Raw genomic sequence first — 15,325 nt, 5'->3', positions numbered from 1 at the left:
AGAAAACATTCCCTCTCTTAGGTCAGTTAGGATCACTACTTTATTTTAAGAAAGTGAAATGCCAGAATAATAGTAGAGAGAATTATTTATTTCAGCTTTTATATCTTTCATCACATTCCCAGTGGTTCAGAAGTTTACATACACTTTGTTAGTATTTGGTAGCATTGCCTTTAAATTGTTTAACTTGGGTCAACTGTTTTGGGTAGCTTTCCAGAAGCTTCTCATAATAAGTTGCTGGAATTTTGGCCCATTCCTCCAGACAGAACTGGTGTAACTAAGTCAGGTTTGTAGGCCTCCTTGCTTGCACACGCTTTTTCAGGTCTGCCCACAAATTTTCTATTGGATTGAGGTCAGGGCTTTGTGATGGCCACTCCAATACCTTGACTTTGTTGTCCTTAAGCCATTTTGCCACAACTTTGGAGGTATGGTTGGGGTCATTGTCCATTTGGAAGACTCATTTGCGACCAAGCTTTAACTTCCTGGCTGATGTCTTGAGATGTTGCTTCAATATATCCACATAAATTTCCTTCCTCATGATGCCATCTATTTTGTAAAGTGTACCAGTCCCTCCTGCAGCAAAGCACCCCCACAACATAAGGCTGCCACCCCCATGCTTCACGGTTGAGATGGTGTTCTTTGGCTTGCAAGCCTCTCCATTTTTCCTCCAAACATACCGATGGTCATTATGGCCAAACCATTCAATATTTGTTTAATCAGACCAGAGGACATTTCTTCAGAAAGTAAGATCTTTGTCCCCATGTGCACTTGCAAACTGTAGTCTGGCTTTTTTATGGTGGTTTTGGAGCAGTGGCTTCTTCCTAGCTGAGCAGCCTTTCAGGTTATATCGATATAGAACTCGTTTTACTGTGGATATAGATACTTGTCTACCTGTTTCCTCCAGGTCCTTCGCTGTTGTTCTGGGATTGATTTGTACTTTTCGCACCAAAATACGTTTATCTCTAGGAGACAGAATGTGTCTCCTTCCTGAGCAGTATGATGGCTATGTGGTCCCATTGTGTTCATACTTGTGTACTATTGTTTGTACAGATGAATGTGGTACATTCAGGTGTTTGTAAATTGCTCCCAAGGATGAACCAGTCTTGTGGCGGTCCACACATTTTTTTTCTTCTGAGGTCTTGGCTGATTTATTTTGATTTTCCCATTATGTCAAGCAAAGAGGCACTGAGTTTGAAGGTAGGCCTTAAAATACATCCACAGGTACACCTCCAATTGACTCCAATTAGCCAATCAGAAGCTAATTGCCTAAAGGCTTGTAATCATTTTCTGGAATTTTCCAAGCTGCCTAAAGGCACAGTTAACTAAGTGTATGTAAACTTCTGAACCACTGGAATTGTGATTAGTCAATTAAAAGTGAAACAATCTGTCTGTAAACAATTGTTGGAAAAATTGCTCGTGTCATGCACAAAGTAGATGTCCTAAATGACAAAACTATAGTTTGCTAATATGAAATTTGTGGAGTGGTTAAAAAATGAGTTTTAATGATTTCAACCTAAGTGTATGTAAACTTCTGACTTCAACTGTATCTATACATGTATTATACAAGTACACTGGTGGCCAAAAGTTTGGAATAAAGTACAGATTTTGCTGTTTCAGGAAGGAAATTGGTAGTTTAATTCACCAAAGTGGCATTCAACTGATCACAAAATATAGTCAGGACATTACTGATGTAAAAAAACAGCACCATCACTATTTGAAAAAAGTCATTTTTGATCAAATCTAGACAGGCCCCATTTCCAGCAGCCATCACTCTAACACCTTATTCTTGAGTAATCATGCTAAATTGCTAATTTGGTACTAGAAAAATCACTTACCTTAGCTGAATCACTTAGCTGAAAGCTATTTGGTTCGTTAAATGAAGCGTAACATTGTCTTTGTGTTTGTTTTTGAGTTGCCACAGTATGCAATAGACTGGCATGTCTTAAGGTCAATATTAGGTCAAAAATGGCAAAAAAGATACAGCTTTCTCTAGAAACTCATCAGTCAATCATTGTTTTGAGGAATGAAGGCTATACAATGCTTGAAATTGCCAAAAATCTGAAGATTTCATACAAAGGTGTACACTACAGTCTTCAAAGACAAAGGACAACTGGCTCTCACAAGGACAGAAAGAGATGTGGAAGGCCAGATGTACAACTAAACAAGAGGATAAGTACATCAGAGTCTCTAGTTTGAAAAATAGACACCTCACATGTCCTCAGCTGACAGCTTCATTGAATTCTACCCACTCAACACCAGTTTCATGTACAACAGTAAAGAGAAGACTCAGGGGTGCAGGCCTTATGGGAAGAATTGCAAAGAAAAAGCCACTTTTGAAACAGAAAAACGAAAAGAAAAGGTTAGAGTAGGCAAAGAAACACAGACATTGGACAACAGATAATTGAAAAAGAGTGTTATGGATCTTAACACCATTGAGCTTTTGTGGGATCAGCTAGACTGTGTGAGAAGTGCCCGACAAGACAGCTACATCTATGGCAAGTGCTACAGGAAGCGTGGGGTGAAATGTCACCTGAGTATCTGGACAAACTGACAGCTAGAATGCCAAGGATCTGCAAAGCTGTCATTGCTGCACGTGGAGGATTTTTTGATGAGAACTTGTAATGGTAATTTTTCACGTTATTAATGTCCTGACTATACATTGTGATCAGTTGAATGCCACTTTGGTGAATAAAAGTACCAATTTCTTTTCATAAGAGCAAAATCTGTACATTATTCCAAACTTTTGGCCACCAGTGTATATATTATATAATACATACTTGCATTAAACAGTAAAAAAATGATTCAATAAACAACAAAAAGTTAAAAGATAAAATACAAAAACACCTAAACAATTTAGTCAACAAATACTGTAATCGATAAAATTTTGATAAACAAATCGATTTAAAATACATTTGATGGCCTGCCCCAATAAAAATGTGACAACATGCCCCAACCAGACTTTCATGAAAAATACTTTGGTCCTAAAAACACATTTAACCTTTCGGTAAAAAATAAAGTTTACCCTTGCTTTAATGTATGCCAGTGTGGTTTGATTCTGTTTGCTTGTTCACCCAGGAGCAATAATAAAAATATGATAGTAAAAATCTACTTTGGAGGCTAGAAATCACAAAAAGTATTCTCATTTAAAGAGGGTTTTGAACTGGGTGTTTGAAACCAACATAGAAAACTTCTGTTAGAGAAAACGTAATGATTACTTTTGTAACCTCCGTTCCCTGATGGAGGGAACGAGACGTTGTGTCGATGTTGTGACACTAGGGGTCACTCTTGGGAGCCCCAAACACCTCTGCTTTTTTTGAAAAAAGGCCAATGAGAATTGGCGAGTGGAATTTGCAAGCCACTCCCCCGGACATACGGGTATAAAAGGAGCTGGTATGCAACCACTCATTCAGGTTTTGTGCTGAGGAGCCGAGACCAGGTCCCGGCCATTTCAGCGAGTAGTTCAGTGTTGTGGCAAGAGGGACACAACGTCTCGTTCCCTCCATCAGGGAACGGAAGTTACGAAAGTAACCATGATGTTCCCTATCTGTCACTCACTTGATGTTGTGTCGATTTAGTGACACTAGGGATCCCTATACAAAATGCCACAATTATCTGAACTGTGTTACGTGAACTGGCGGTGTGTGACGGGCAGACCACTATGTGCCTCGTAGCCAGTGCACCAGGCCGTCACGTAACCTCCCCCAATGCTCTTATGAGCGTAGAACGGTCCTTCAGGAACAAGTTGACTGCCCAATGATAGGGACAGGCTAGCCCAGCCGAGGCCTCTTTTCCTCTCTTTTCTCCCCAAAAAGAGTGGAATTTGTTAACCGACTGGGAGCCATAAGTGTCTGCGTCGGGGGGGTGTCCCTCCCAAGGGGAAGACACCGTGGAGACCACACCCCGCCCAAAAAGGGGGGGGGGGGGTATTTTGAGTGAAATACGTCACATGGTCTTACCAAGTCTTGTTGGAAGTATGTTATGTGGAGAGGTCCCATGGTAGGTCCTACCCGAAGGGGGAGGAGTTTCTACAGAGCATTGCAACCGGAGGCAGAGGGGCCTCTGCCCAAGGAAAATGCAGTTTACCGACAGGGAAACGATTTTGTGGAAGATATCACATGGGGTCACCTTCGGGGAACCAGCACATGTGGAACACCTACCTCAGTACAGGGTCTCATTAGCGCACATACTGGGCCGGCAGCGAGTTTCTCCGCAAACTTAACTGCCAGAGGGCAAAGGAGGAAAGTCATCCAGGGATCACAGTCTGTGAACACCACTGGGAGTCAAGAGTGCACGTCTTCACCTCAAGAGAGGGGAAAGGTTCTATGCACAAGCGGTACACCTGGCCAGCTGTCCCGGAACTTACCTGCTCATGCCTGCCAATACACGGGACGAGACAGGCTCAACCCGGAGATTGTAGAACCTTGCAAAGGTGTTGGGTGCTGCCCAGCCCGCTGCTCTGCAGATGTCTGCCAAAGAGGCGCCACTGGCCAGGGCCCAGGAGGCCGCCACACTCCTGGTAGAGTGGGCTCGTAACTCCGCAGGGGGTGGCACGTCCTGAGCCTGATATTCCATCGTGATGGCATCAATGACCCAGTGGGCAATCCTCTGTTTGGAGACAGTGCTTCCTTTCCGCTGTCCACCAAAGCAGACAAAGAGCAGCTCGGAGCTTCTAAAACTCTGCGTGCGATACAAATAGATGCGTAAAGCTCGCACCGGACACAGCAACGCCAAGGCTGGGTCTGCCTCCTCCTGGGGCAGCGCTTGCAGGTTCACCACCTGATCCCTAAAAGGGGTTGTGGGAACCTTGGGCACATAGCCCAGTCAGGGTCTTAGGATCATGTGAGAGTAACCCGGACCGAACTCCAGGCACGATTCGCTGACAAAGAACGCCTGCATGTCCCCTAAATTTCTGATGGAAGTGAGCGCAGTCAGGAGGGCAGTCTTCAAATATAGTGCCTTAAGCTCAGCTGACTCCAAGGGCTCAAAGGGAGCTCCCTGTAGACCCCAAAGGACTACAGAGAGGTCCCACGAGGGGGGGGTCTGTCACGAGGAGCGTGAGATCCGAGAACCACGTCTGGGTGGGCCAGTAGGACGATCTGCTCCTCATCCTCCCTGAGCTTGCACAGGGTCTGTGCAAGTAGGCTCACTGGGGGAAATGCGTATTTGCGTAGTCCAGGGGGCCAGCTGTGTGCCAGCGCATCTATACCGAGGGGTGCCTCTGTCAGGGCGTACCAAAGCGGGCAGTGGGAGGATTCCCGGGAAGCAAACAGGTCAACCTGTGCTCGACTGAATCGACTCCGAATCAGCTGGACCACCTGAGGGTGGAGTCTCCACTCTCCCCTGAGGGTAACCTGACGTGACAGCGGATCCGCTGCGGTGTTCAGGTCGCCTGGGATGTGAGTGGCTCGTAGCGACTTGAGGCACTGCTGACTCCAGAGGAGGAGACGGCGGGCGAATTGTGACATGCAATGGGAGCATAGACCACCTTGACGGTTGATGTACGCTACTGTCGCTGTGTTGTCCGTCCGGACCAACACGTGCTTGCCCTGGATCAGCGGCCAGAACCTCTGCAGGGCGAGCAGTACTGCCAACAACTCTAGGCAGATGATGTGCCAACGCAGCCGTGGGCCAGTCCAGGAGCCGCCCCACAACGTGCCTGGAGACCTGCTTTAGGGGAACCCTGCCCATAGAAATGCAAGGTCGGTCCAAGGACTGAAGAGGCGGCGACAGATCGGCGTAATGGCCACGCGATGTGTCCCGCTGCACCATGCCCATCTCGGGACTCGAGTCTGAAGCCAGTGCTGAAGCGGTCTCATATGCATCAACCCGAGCGGTGTGGCCACCGCTGAGAATGCCATATGCCCCAGGAGCCTCTGAAAAAGTTTCAGTGGAACCGCTGAACACCTTCAGACAGTTCAGCACTGACTGCACACGCTCGTTCGTGAGGCGCGCTGTCATCGAGACAAACCGAGAAAAGAGATGCTCTGAACCAGGGAGAGCTTGCTCTTTTCCCAGTTGACCCGAAGCCCCAGTCGGCTGAGGTGCCGGAGCACAAGGTCCCTGTGTGCACACAGCAACTCTTGAGAGTGAACTAGGATTAGCCAGTCGTCGAGATAGTTGAGGATGCGGATGCCCACTTCCCTTAGCGGGGCAAGGGCTGCCTCTGCGACCTTCGTGAAGATGCGAGGGGACAAGGACAGGCCGAAGGGAAGGACCTTGTACTGGTACACCTGGCCTTCGAAGGCAAACCGCAGGAAGAGTCTGTGTCTGGGTAGGATCCAAAACGTGGAAGTAAGCATCCTTCAGGTCTACCACCGCAAACCAATCTTGATGCCGGATGCTCGCTAGAATGCGTTTTTGCATCAGCATCTTGAACGGGAGTCTGTGCAAAGCCCGGTTCAGTACTCGCAGGTCCAGGATTGGTCGCAACCCACCGCCTTTCTTCAGTACGATGAAGTAAGGGCTGTAGAACCCTTTCTTCATCTCGGCTGGAGGGACAGGCTCTATCGTGCCCTTGCGCAGAAGGGTAGCGATCTCCGCACGCAAAGTAGCGGCATTCTCGCACTTCACCGAGGTGAAGTGGACGCCGCTGAACCTGGGCGGGCGCCTGGTGAACTGAATCGCGTAGCCGAGTTAGACGGTCCGGGTCAGCCATCGCGACAGGTTGGAAAACACGAGCCATGCGCCCAAACTCCGGGCGAGGGGGACCAAGGGAATGATCACGTCGGATGTACCGGCGGGTGGGGCCTCGCGGTGGGGCGGAGCTCGAGGTGCCACGTCGAGGGGATTCGAGACCCGTGGCCGTGCTGAGTCCAGGGACATCGAAGCACTAACCTGGCTCCTGCCGCCCACCATAAGATTGGCCGAGGATGGGGGAGGAGGAGTCTTGTCCCCATAGTCCACCGGAAACCAATCCCGTGTGGGCGTGTTTGTGCCACAGCTGGGCGCACAGGGGCAGGGGGTCCGCCACTGGAGCACCATACCTTCAAAAATGGGGCGGTGGACGGTGGTCGTGACGACGGCCGTGCGCACCGGACATGTAACCCAGGGAACAAGAAAACCACTCTTTTGTTGAACTTTTGGGTACCGCAGCCTCTTGGACATGCGGCAAAATTAAATGAAAATGAAACAAAAGATTCTCCTCCTGGCCCTCCACCGGGGGGTGGAGTGGTCTGCTCATCAGCTCCAGAGAAGCAGGTATCCTCGCCCCTGGGTCGCCCATTTCAGGGGTGCTTCGAAGCCTTCCTCGGGTTCTTAGCGGCCGGCCATGAGACAGGTGCCGTCTGCTTCCTGCGTTGGGCTCCACGCCGGGGCCGGGCCACAGGGGCGGGCTGCGGCGGAGCCGGTGTTGTTGCTGCAGGAGGACACCCTTGGCGACAAGCAGACGGGGTGCGGGGTCTTGAGCCACGCCGGGGCAGGATGTGTTGTATGGCCTCCGTCTGCTGCTTCACCGCCGAAAACTGCTGGGCAAAATTCCTCGACAGTGTCGCCGAACAGGCCAACCTGGGAGATGGGGGCGTCAAGGAACCATGCCTTGTCAGCCTCTCGCATCTCAACCAAGTTGAGCCAAAGGTGGTGCTCCTGGACCACCTGGGTGGACATCGCCTGCCCAAGAGACCGCGCCGTGACCTTCGTCGCCTGGAGAGCGAGGTTGGTTGCCGAGCGCAGTTCCTGCATCAATCCCGGGTCAGAACTACCCTCGTGCAGTTCTTTTAGTGCCTTGGCTTGGTGTACTTGCAGGAGAGCCATGGCGTGCAGGCGGAGGCGGCTTGTCCAGCGGCAACATAGGCCTTAGCCGTCAGGGACGACGTAAACCTACAGGCCCTGGATGGGAGCTTCGGGTGCCCGCACCAGGTGGCGGCGCTCTGCGGACACAAGTGCACCGTGAGTGCCTTATCCACCTGGGGGATCACCGAATACCCCCTGGCCGCTCCACCATCGAGGGTAGTGAGATCGGGGGAGCTGAAAGACCGGGACCGGGTAGTAAAAGGTGCCTCCCACAATCTTGTCAGCTCCTCATGCACTTCCGGTAAGAAAGGAACGGGGGTGGGGCGTGGCCGTGGGTGGCGCCCCGAGCCCAGGAACCAGTCGTCGAGCCGCAAGGGTTCAGGGGAGAGTGGAGGGTTCCACTCTAGCCCGACGCTCACGGCCACCCGGGAAAGCATGTCCGTCATTTCCGCGTCGGCCTGGGACTGGGCGACCATTCCCGAAGGAGGAAGCCCAGTCGAAGCGTCTGCATCTGACTGGATGAGCCTGCTCTCCGATGCTACGCTCGATAACTCGCCGTCTTCCCGGGCTCCGAACAAGAGGTTGAACTCGCCCTGAGACGAGCCAGCGGTCTCGAGCAAGCGTGCTGTGGAATGGGAGGTCTGTGGGGGGATACCCAGCGTAGGTGGTCCCATTGATGCCCCCAGTGCTAACCGGCACGGCCTCATACCCATAGGTAGAAGGACCGAGGCGGGGAGCCGCTGGGGTGGCTTGCTTTCTTACGAATGCAAGCCGCGACCGCAATGTTGCCATGGTCATGTTCTTGCAATGAGGACAAGACCCATCCACGAACGATGTCTCCGCATGGGCAGCACCCAGACACGTAAGACAGCGATCGTGGCCGTCAGAAGCGGAGAGATAACGACCGCAACCAGGAATAACACACAAACGGAAAGACATCTTTAAAAAGACGTTCCATGTGTGCCGCTCTTTTAGAAAGAAAATATACTCTTTTAGAATATACTCTTTTGTTGTTCTGCGGAAGCGCCTAGGGGCATTCTCTGCACTCCACGGGTGCAGAGGGGGAGAAGCCGCTGAAATGCGCCGTAGAATCCAGCAGATGAGGTGAATGAACTCGCGGATGAATTCAGCTTCAATGAATAGAACTGCTCGGCTCCGAAGAGAAAATCTGAATGAGTGGTTGCATACTAGCTCCTTTTATACCCGTATGTCCGGGGGAGTGGCATGCAAATTCCACCCAGCAATTCTCATTGGCCTTTTTTCAAAAAAAGCAGAGGTGTTTGGGGATCCCAAGAGTGACCCCTAGTGTCACTACATCGACACAACGTCGAGTGAGTGACAGATAGGGAACACGTTTGCACAATTGGACAACTAGCCCCGGTCTTCTCTATTTCTATAATAACAACCTCTCTGTCCTAGAGAAAGGCATTTTAATCTAAAAGTGTTCTAGAAGAATTTTCCTAATTGCGATAAAACACAAATGAACGCAGTCAAACCCAATGGCAGCTTGGAGTCTTCAGGCTCTGTTTGAAAATTACTTCAGACATTGAGATGACTTCTGCTTTTCCATTAGAACTTCACCACTCTCTCTCTCTCATCGTGAGTGTGGGAGAGGCCCTCCCGTCATTTCAGAGCGTCTGAGGCCGAGCCAAGGCTCAAAGCTTTCCCACATGTCTACCTCCATGTTGCCCCAGCTCACCCACCTCCCCTCTCCCCATGCTCAGAGCGCTCACACCAGCCTCGCCCCGGGGCAGACAGCCCTCTCTCTTGCTGCGCTCCACCTCCTACGCCGGCAACAGCCAATAATTAAGACCAGAAATTCCCTCTCGCTTTTCCTCCCCTCCTCCGCCAGCAGAAAGGCCGATGAGGACATTTTGAAACAGTTAGCAGATGTCGAATGATTAGCCCGAGGCGTGTTCGACATCGCCTGAGTGATGTATTTGATGTGGAGTTTATTCAGCTCCAATAAACGTATAAAGAATTACAATAATAATTCACAGATGTATATTGCGCGGATTATACATGGAGCCCTCACTTTGAACCATTCGACGGCAGCCAAGATTAACAAAGTCAGGAGAAAAGGATGCGGAGTGCTTTGTTTTTCAGCTTTGTGCTAATCAAAGGGTCAGGGTCAGGGTCACTCAAAAAAGCTGAACACGTTTTAACATGCGGTTTAAGCACCTTGATAATATTCTGTTGTACTGTTTGACAAGATGAAGTCTGTGTAATTCGTGTTTTTTCATTTTTATTTATATTGGTCTCTGATAAGAGTCAATTGGGTAAACTATGAAAATGCTAAGCGGGGTCCCCCACACCCTTACAAAGTACTGTGGTGGTAGCATGGTACAATACCAGATGGTAATACCCACTACTTAAAGATTAAGTATGTAACTTCTGTCACTAGCGTCACCTAATGGAATTGTAAAAATTAGGACAAATATTTTTTTACCATTGGTCGGACAAAAGATCAGCACAAGGACTGGTCATGAAATGGAATACATATAAAAATATGAAAAAGAGTGTATTTAATACCCAAATGCAGCTAAAAGCAAATGACGAGATGCAAAACGATGCAAAGCTCTATTACAATCAATGAAACCGACTACAATGCAATGTGATATCGTGCATTTGCAGTTTAGATGGGTTTTATTGATTTTGTTGTGTTGTGATATGGTGATTTTCACAATAACTTGCATTAAAGATGATGTCTTTTAAAATACTTTCTCTTATTGCATTTTATTATGCAGGTGCAATTATAAGCATGCCATTCATTGCTTGATTTCCTGGAAAAGTGTAAACACTGTGTCGCTATTAGAATTTGCTTTGTTTGTTTTGAGCATCGTGACGAGCCCACCATAGCAAAATTGGCTCAATCAGTTGCTTGAGTTTTGGGCAGGATGACCTGTTTTTTCAATCGATGGAAGACTGGATGAGTGTTTTGGAAACCTGTTTGAGAACACAAAAAGGGCATTTTTTTTTTTACCTTACAATAATTTATAGACTACATAGAATTGTACTTTATAAAACTATTCATTTGCAGTGTAATCTGATTACAAAGTAATTAGTTACTGTTATCTAATTACTTTCAAAATAAAAAGTAGTGTAATACATTACATTTTAAATACTTGTAAACAGATTACAGTTACTGATTTTCAATGAAATACTTGAAAATTACTTTTCAGTACATTACTTCGGTTACACATATTTGTGAAATATTATTTATGCATAAAAACTTTAAAATATGAATTCATATGTTCATATGTATGGCTGTTTGTTTTTCTGTGACAGGTGAAGGTTAAGCGATAATGAAAAAGGAGGAAATATAGTCCACGTCCACACTAATAATGTAGTTTGAAAACGCATCTTTTTCTCTACGTTTTGGCCTTCTGTCCACACTGAGACAGCATTTTTGACAGCGAAAACTGAGCTTTTCAAAAACGTTCTCCCAAGTGGATACATTTGAAAACGCTGTCTTCACCTTGTAATGTAGACTTGGAAAACGAAGATATCTGAAAACGATGACGTATTTGCTGTCATTTGACACAGTCATATGATACATTCAACCCATAACAATCAAGATGGCAGCTGTTGTTGTGCCTTCACTTTGATAGCATTGTTAAAGATAAATGTTAATTTGTGTTTTAGAAATTGTTTTAGTAATGTGATTACTTGATGAAGTGATTCCTTAAGTAATCGGTAAAGTGATTACAATTTTAGAGAAGTAATTAGTCATTTGTCATAATGCTGTTGCATTTAAAATTAGTTAGTGTAGGCAAAAAGGTTATTTGAAATGATGACAAACAAATAAAATAGCAACCACTCATTTCTTCAAAGAGTACACACTTTCCCTTTTACATTCATGTAAAATTTTACCTAAAAACTGCATTTCTGATTAGAAGAACATGTTCATGTTACACATTAACTGTACAGGTCATAGAATACATTTCATTCAAAAGGCATATGAGGTGGGGGAACCACTGAAAGAGGTCTGCTATAATTTGGAAGTCTTGGATCCGGCTTGTTATGGGATAAATATAGCCTGGAAATACCACTGTGATACATAAACCATATATATACCACAATATTTAAATGGTAATTCAAGGTACTTCAAAGAACACTATGATGGTAGTGTCCAAAAAGGTAATACTGAACAACGGTACTTCTTAATGCTGGCCTGAATGTTTTATTAACAGTAAGGAAATAGCTGTAAAATCATAGAGTAAGTCACCTCATTTTTGTTGCAGTATTAGATTTCATGTAGTGTAAATAAAGGAAAAGAGAAACATAGGGAACACAGGGAAAGAGAGAGCTGTGCTAGTCTGAAATTGATGAAAAATGGCAGAATTATGTTCAAAACAAACAACTGCAATTCGCTCCCCAAATAAAGAGCAACAAATCTAAAAAAATATGGCGAGTTGGTAAGCATTTTAATGCCGACATAAAACACAAGAAAAAAAACCTGAGCAGTGAGCTCCATGGCAATGCATAGCAACTGCAGGATTTCAGTCAAGGAGAAAGAAGGCAAAAAAAAACAAAAAAAAAAACACCTTATTACTTCTAACTCCTGCAAGCCATTTTGGTCTCCAAAGGTTTCAGAGCGCCCGGGGCGCAGTGTCTGCACTGTTTCGGGAAATGACTTGCCTTCGCACGAACACGGCTATGCTCTGCAGCAGCACCCGCGCTCACAGCATCCCCTCTCACACACTCCTTAACCCTTTCCTGCCTCACACGGCACTGACTCACAGACACTGAGCTCTCGCTCGCGATCCGAGCCGCCCTGTCGCATTGTTTAGATTCACACCCACGCAAACAGCTTTTCGTGAGCCAGCCCTCGGCCGTGAGGTCATGCAACATTCTGAAACAGCATTCTAGTTTTGTCTGTGTGAAAAACGCGCTGCTCTTTCCCACTCGAGTGTGTAACAAGTGTGGATTATTTCTTGACACAACACATTATTAAAACATCTCGCTCGAGGTCAGGAATTTTCTAATTAGTAGTGTACTGACAAAGCTGTAATTGCCTTGAGTTGAAGCGTCCACAAGTTACGGCTAAAGATGAAAGCGTTTCCCAAAGCGAACTACAGCAGGTTCCTCGCGTTCTACCTCTCTGAAGGGGTCAGTGAGCTAAGCGCCCAGAAGCTTCCCTCGCAAACAAAAAGCGCTCCAAACTTTCCTGCTTGTAAACTTCTCTTTGTCCCTTGGTTTTTCCTTCCCCTCATAAGACCCCCAAGAGAAAGAGTTATTAGTGTTAGACACTGAACAAAAGGGCTAATTAGTAGTCATTATTTTTCTAGAAAACACTAGTTTGGAGCAGGTATTATAATGAACTCAAAGTTCGTTTGATATGTAAGGGCGAAGATCACACAAGTTCCTGTCAGAACCGGCTGTAACGCAATAAACGCTGTGTATTTATTCCTATAAACAGAGCTGTTGTCTAGAAACAAACTCATTTGAGCAGAACCACTCCAGACAACTCGGCCGGCGGAGTTGCGTGAATATAAACGGGAATACGACCCAAACACATGTGAGCGAATGATGCTATTTTCCACTGCCATTCGTGCTGACCCGGATCTCCTCTTCCCTCTTTGACTCGCAGGCCATTAAAACAAGACTGCAGCAAAGAAGCCAATTTATGCAAAGGAGCATCCTTGCCAGTTGTGGAACTTTAAAAAGTGCCGCATTAAATATTCAAAGCATTTCTTATATAAAACGTACCCAATTAGAGTTAGAATGAGAAGTTCGTGTAATGAGTATCAAGTCTAAACGGTTGTACTCAGAATATCCAGCTAATGAGGCCTTGTTGATTTTGCCGACCTCACTTTTTAAACAGCGTGGCAGTGTCATTTCTACAACTGTTTTAAATTTTAATTCTCAACAAGATAGAAGGTGGAGCTCTAAAGAGAGCAACTAACCCCTTTGTGGCGAGTTAAAAAGAACGATTCGTTCTAGGAGGTCCCTGAACGCGAGTTCCAAACAGTTTTTGATGTCTTTGTGAAACTGAACTACAATAGAAAAAACATTTTAACCTAAGAACCCTCAACAAGGCACAAGGGGTGACCTGGCAGAAGCAAAACATTCTCTAATAGGGTTGTTAAGGGAAAAAAAAGTGGCAAACAGAAGAGAGAGGGGAGTTATTTTTGATATTAAAAACTTTATTTTAAAGCTGATGTGGAGACCGAGGCCCCTACATCAATACAACTTTCGACCCAGAGCTGTCAAATGTGTCTCAAAAAGCTTGGCAGAGACAAAAAACATCTCACTCCAAATAAATAAAGCATGCACACACTGCAGAGATGCAAGAAAGCTACAAAAGAACAAGATAGGCCTACATGTCAATCGCAAAGAGCCAAATCGTTTGTCCTCCACAATGTGTAAGAGGTGGTCCTTGAAGACTTCTTTAACTTCTGAGCTTTTCTTGTCTGGGATTTGGAGAGTGACTTCTCAAACTTCCATTGATGCAATAACAGTCATGTTTAAAATAGAGACTTCCCTTTTACACTAATTGTGCCGTTCCCTAATGCATTCAACTCTATGGAGGCGTCAAGCTATAGCACAACACTGCCGTTGTGTTGCGAGATCCACACAATCCATTTGTCATTGAATAATATCTCTTTAAATATTCTTTCTGTTCTTTACAGTAAAAAAAAAAATCGAATAATTATCTAATTACACATAGTGATAAAGCAAACATGACTGTTATTGCATCAACGAAAGTTTGGGAAGTCACCCTCCAAATCCCAGATGATAAAGCAACCACTCTCAATAAGTGCTCAATCAAAACACTTCTGTGAGGCGCTCCCTGAACTGCTGCTATTCTTAAAGGGACAGTACCATTTTAGCACTTGTTCCACATGTCAATGTAAATACTTGTAAATAGTACAGCTATTCCTACCATCTGACCTATTCAAGATTAAAGTACCACCTGTTTTCAGCAGGGGGCAGTAAGCAAAACTCCAGCTGTATAAGCAATGCGCAGCTGGTCAAACAACAAACCAAACTCAGGCTTGCTTGACAACTGCAACAGGACAAGCTGAGAATGCGTTCTTGCGTTCAAACACAGCTGGACAGAGCGCAACTCCGATTGCAGAGATCTTGAAACTTGTTTTTCTAAGTTTTGAACTATGTTTAACTTGACACAGTTATGTTTAACTGTGTTTGTGACGCTTTAAATGTGTCATGTGTACATTGATGCATACTTAAGACAAGCCATTATAAAAAAATCTGTCTCGGACAGACCTTCAAATGCAAAATGAATTGCTTTTGGCTTTAGGTCAATGAGAGGTTTATGTTCAATAATATGGAAATTAACAATATATTGCTTTCTAAAGCCACTTTTTGCATTGTCTTATCAACACTTTACTTGTCTGCCACAATAATGTAATGCATTTTAATCTGAAACATTCTATTTTTAATATATATTTATAATTAATTAAATATAACTATAATTATTTAATCACTAAATATTTAATTATTGTTATTTAAGGGCCTTTCTCATCAAATATTAATATATGCAATTAATTGCTATTGGCATATAATGTAATATATTTATTGATTCATAAAACTAAAATGTGACCAAAATGATGAAAAACTAATGATTAAATGA

At 45.4% G+C, this 15,325-nt stretch overlaps 1 protein-coding gene across 5 annotated transcripts in view; it reads right to left on the bottom strand.

The window, feature by feature from the left end:
* LOC127456413 (transcription initiation factor TFIID subunit 4-like) overlaps positions 1-15,325 on the bottom strand; it is a 129,423-nt gene that overhangs the window by 15,957 nt on the left and 98,141 nt on the right. The window contains exon 15 of one of the 5 annotated variants that reach the window (XM_051724888.1): positions 10,548-10,671. The exons of the other annotated variants lie outside the window; for them this stretch is intronic. Within the exon in view, the coding sequence (XP_051580848.1) occupies positions 10,636-10,671 (36 nt within the window). The 3' untranslated portion in view covers positions 10,548-10,635. Of the gene's footprint in view, positions 1-10,547; positions 10,672-15,325 lie in introns of those variants that run through there. 5 annotated transcript variants of the gene reach the window in all.

The sequence above is a fragment of the Myxocyprinus asiaticus genome, chromosome 18 (assembly GCF_019703515.2).
Source record: "Myxocyprinus asiaticus isolate MX2 ecotype Aquarium Trade chromosome 18, UBuf_Myxa_2, whole genome shotgun sequence".
NCBI lineage: Eukaryota > Metazoa > Chordata > Actinopteri > Cypriniformes > Catostomidae > Myxocyprinus > Myxocyprinus asiaticus.
This window is presented reverse-complemented; position numbering and strand designations above follow the sequence as displayed.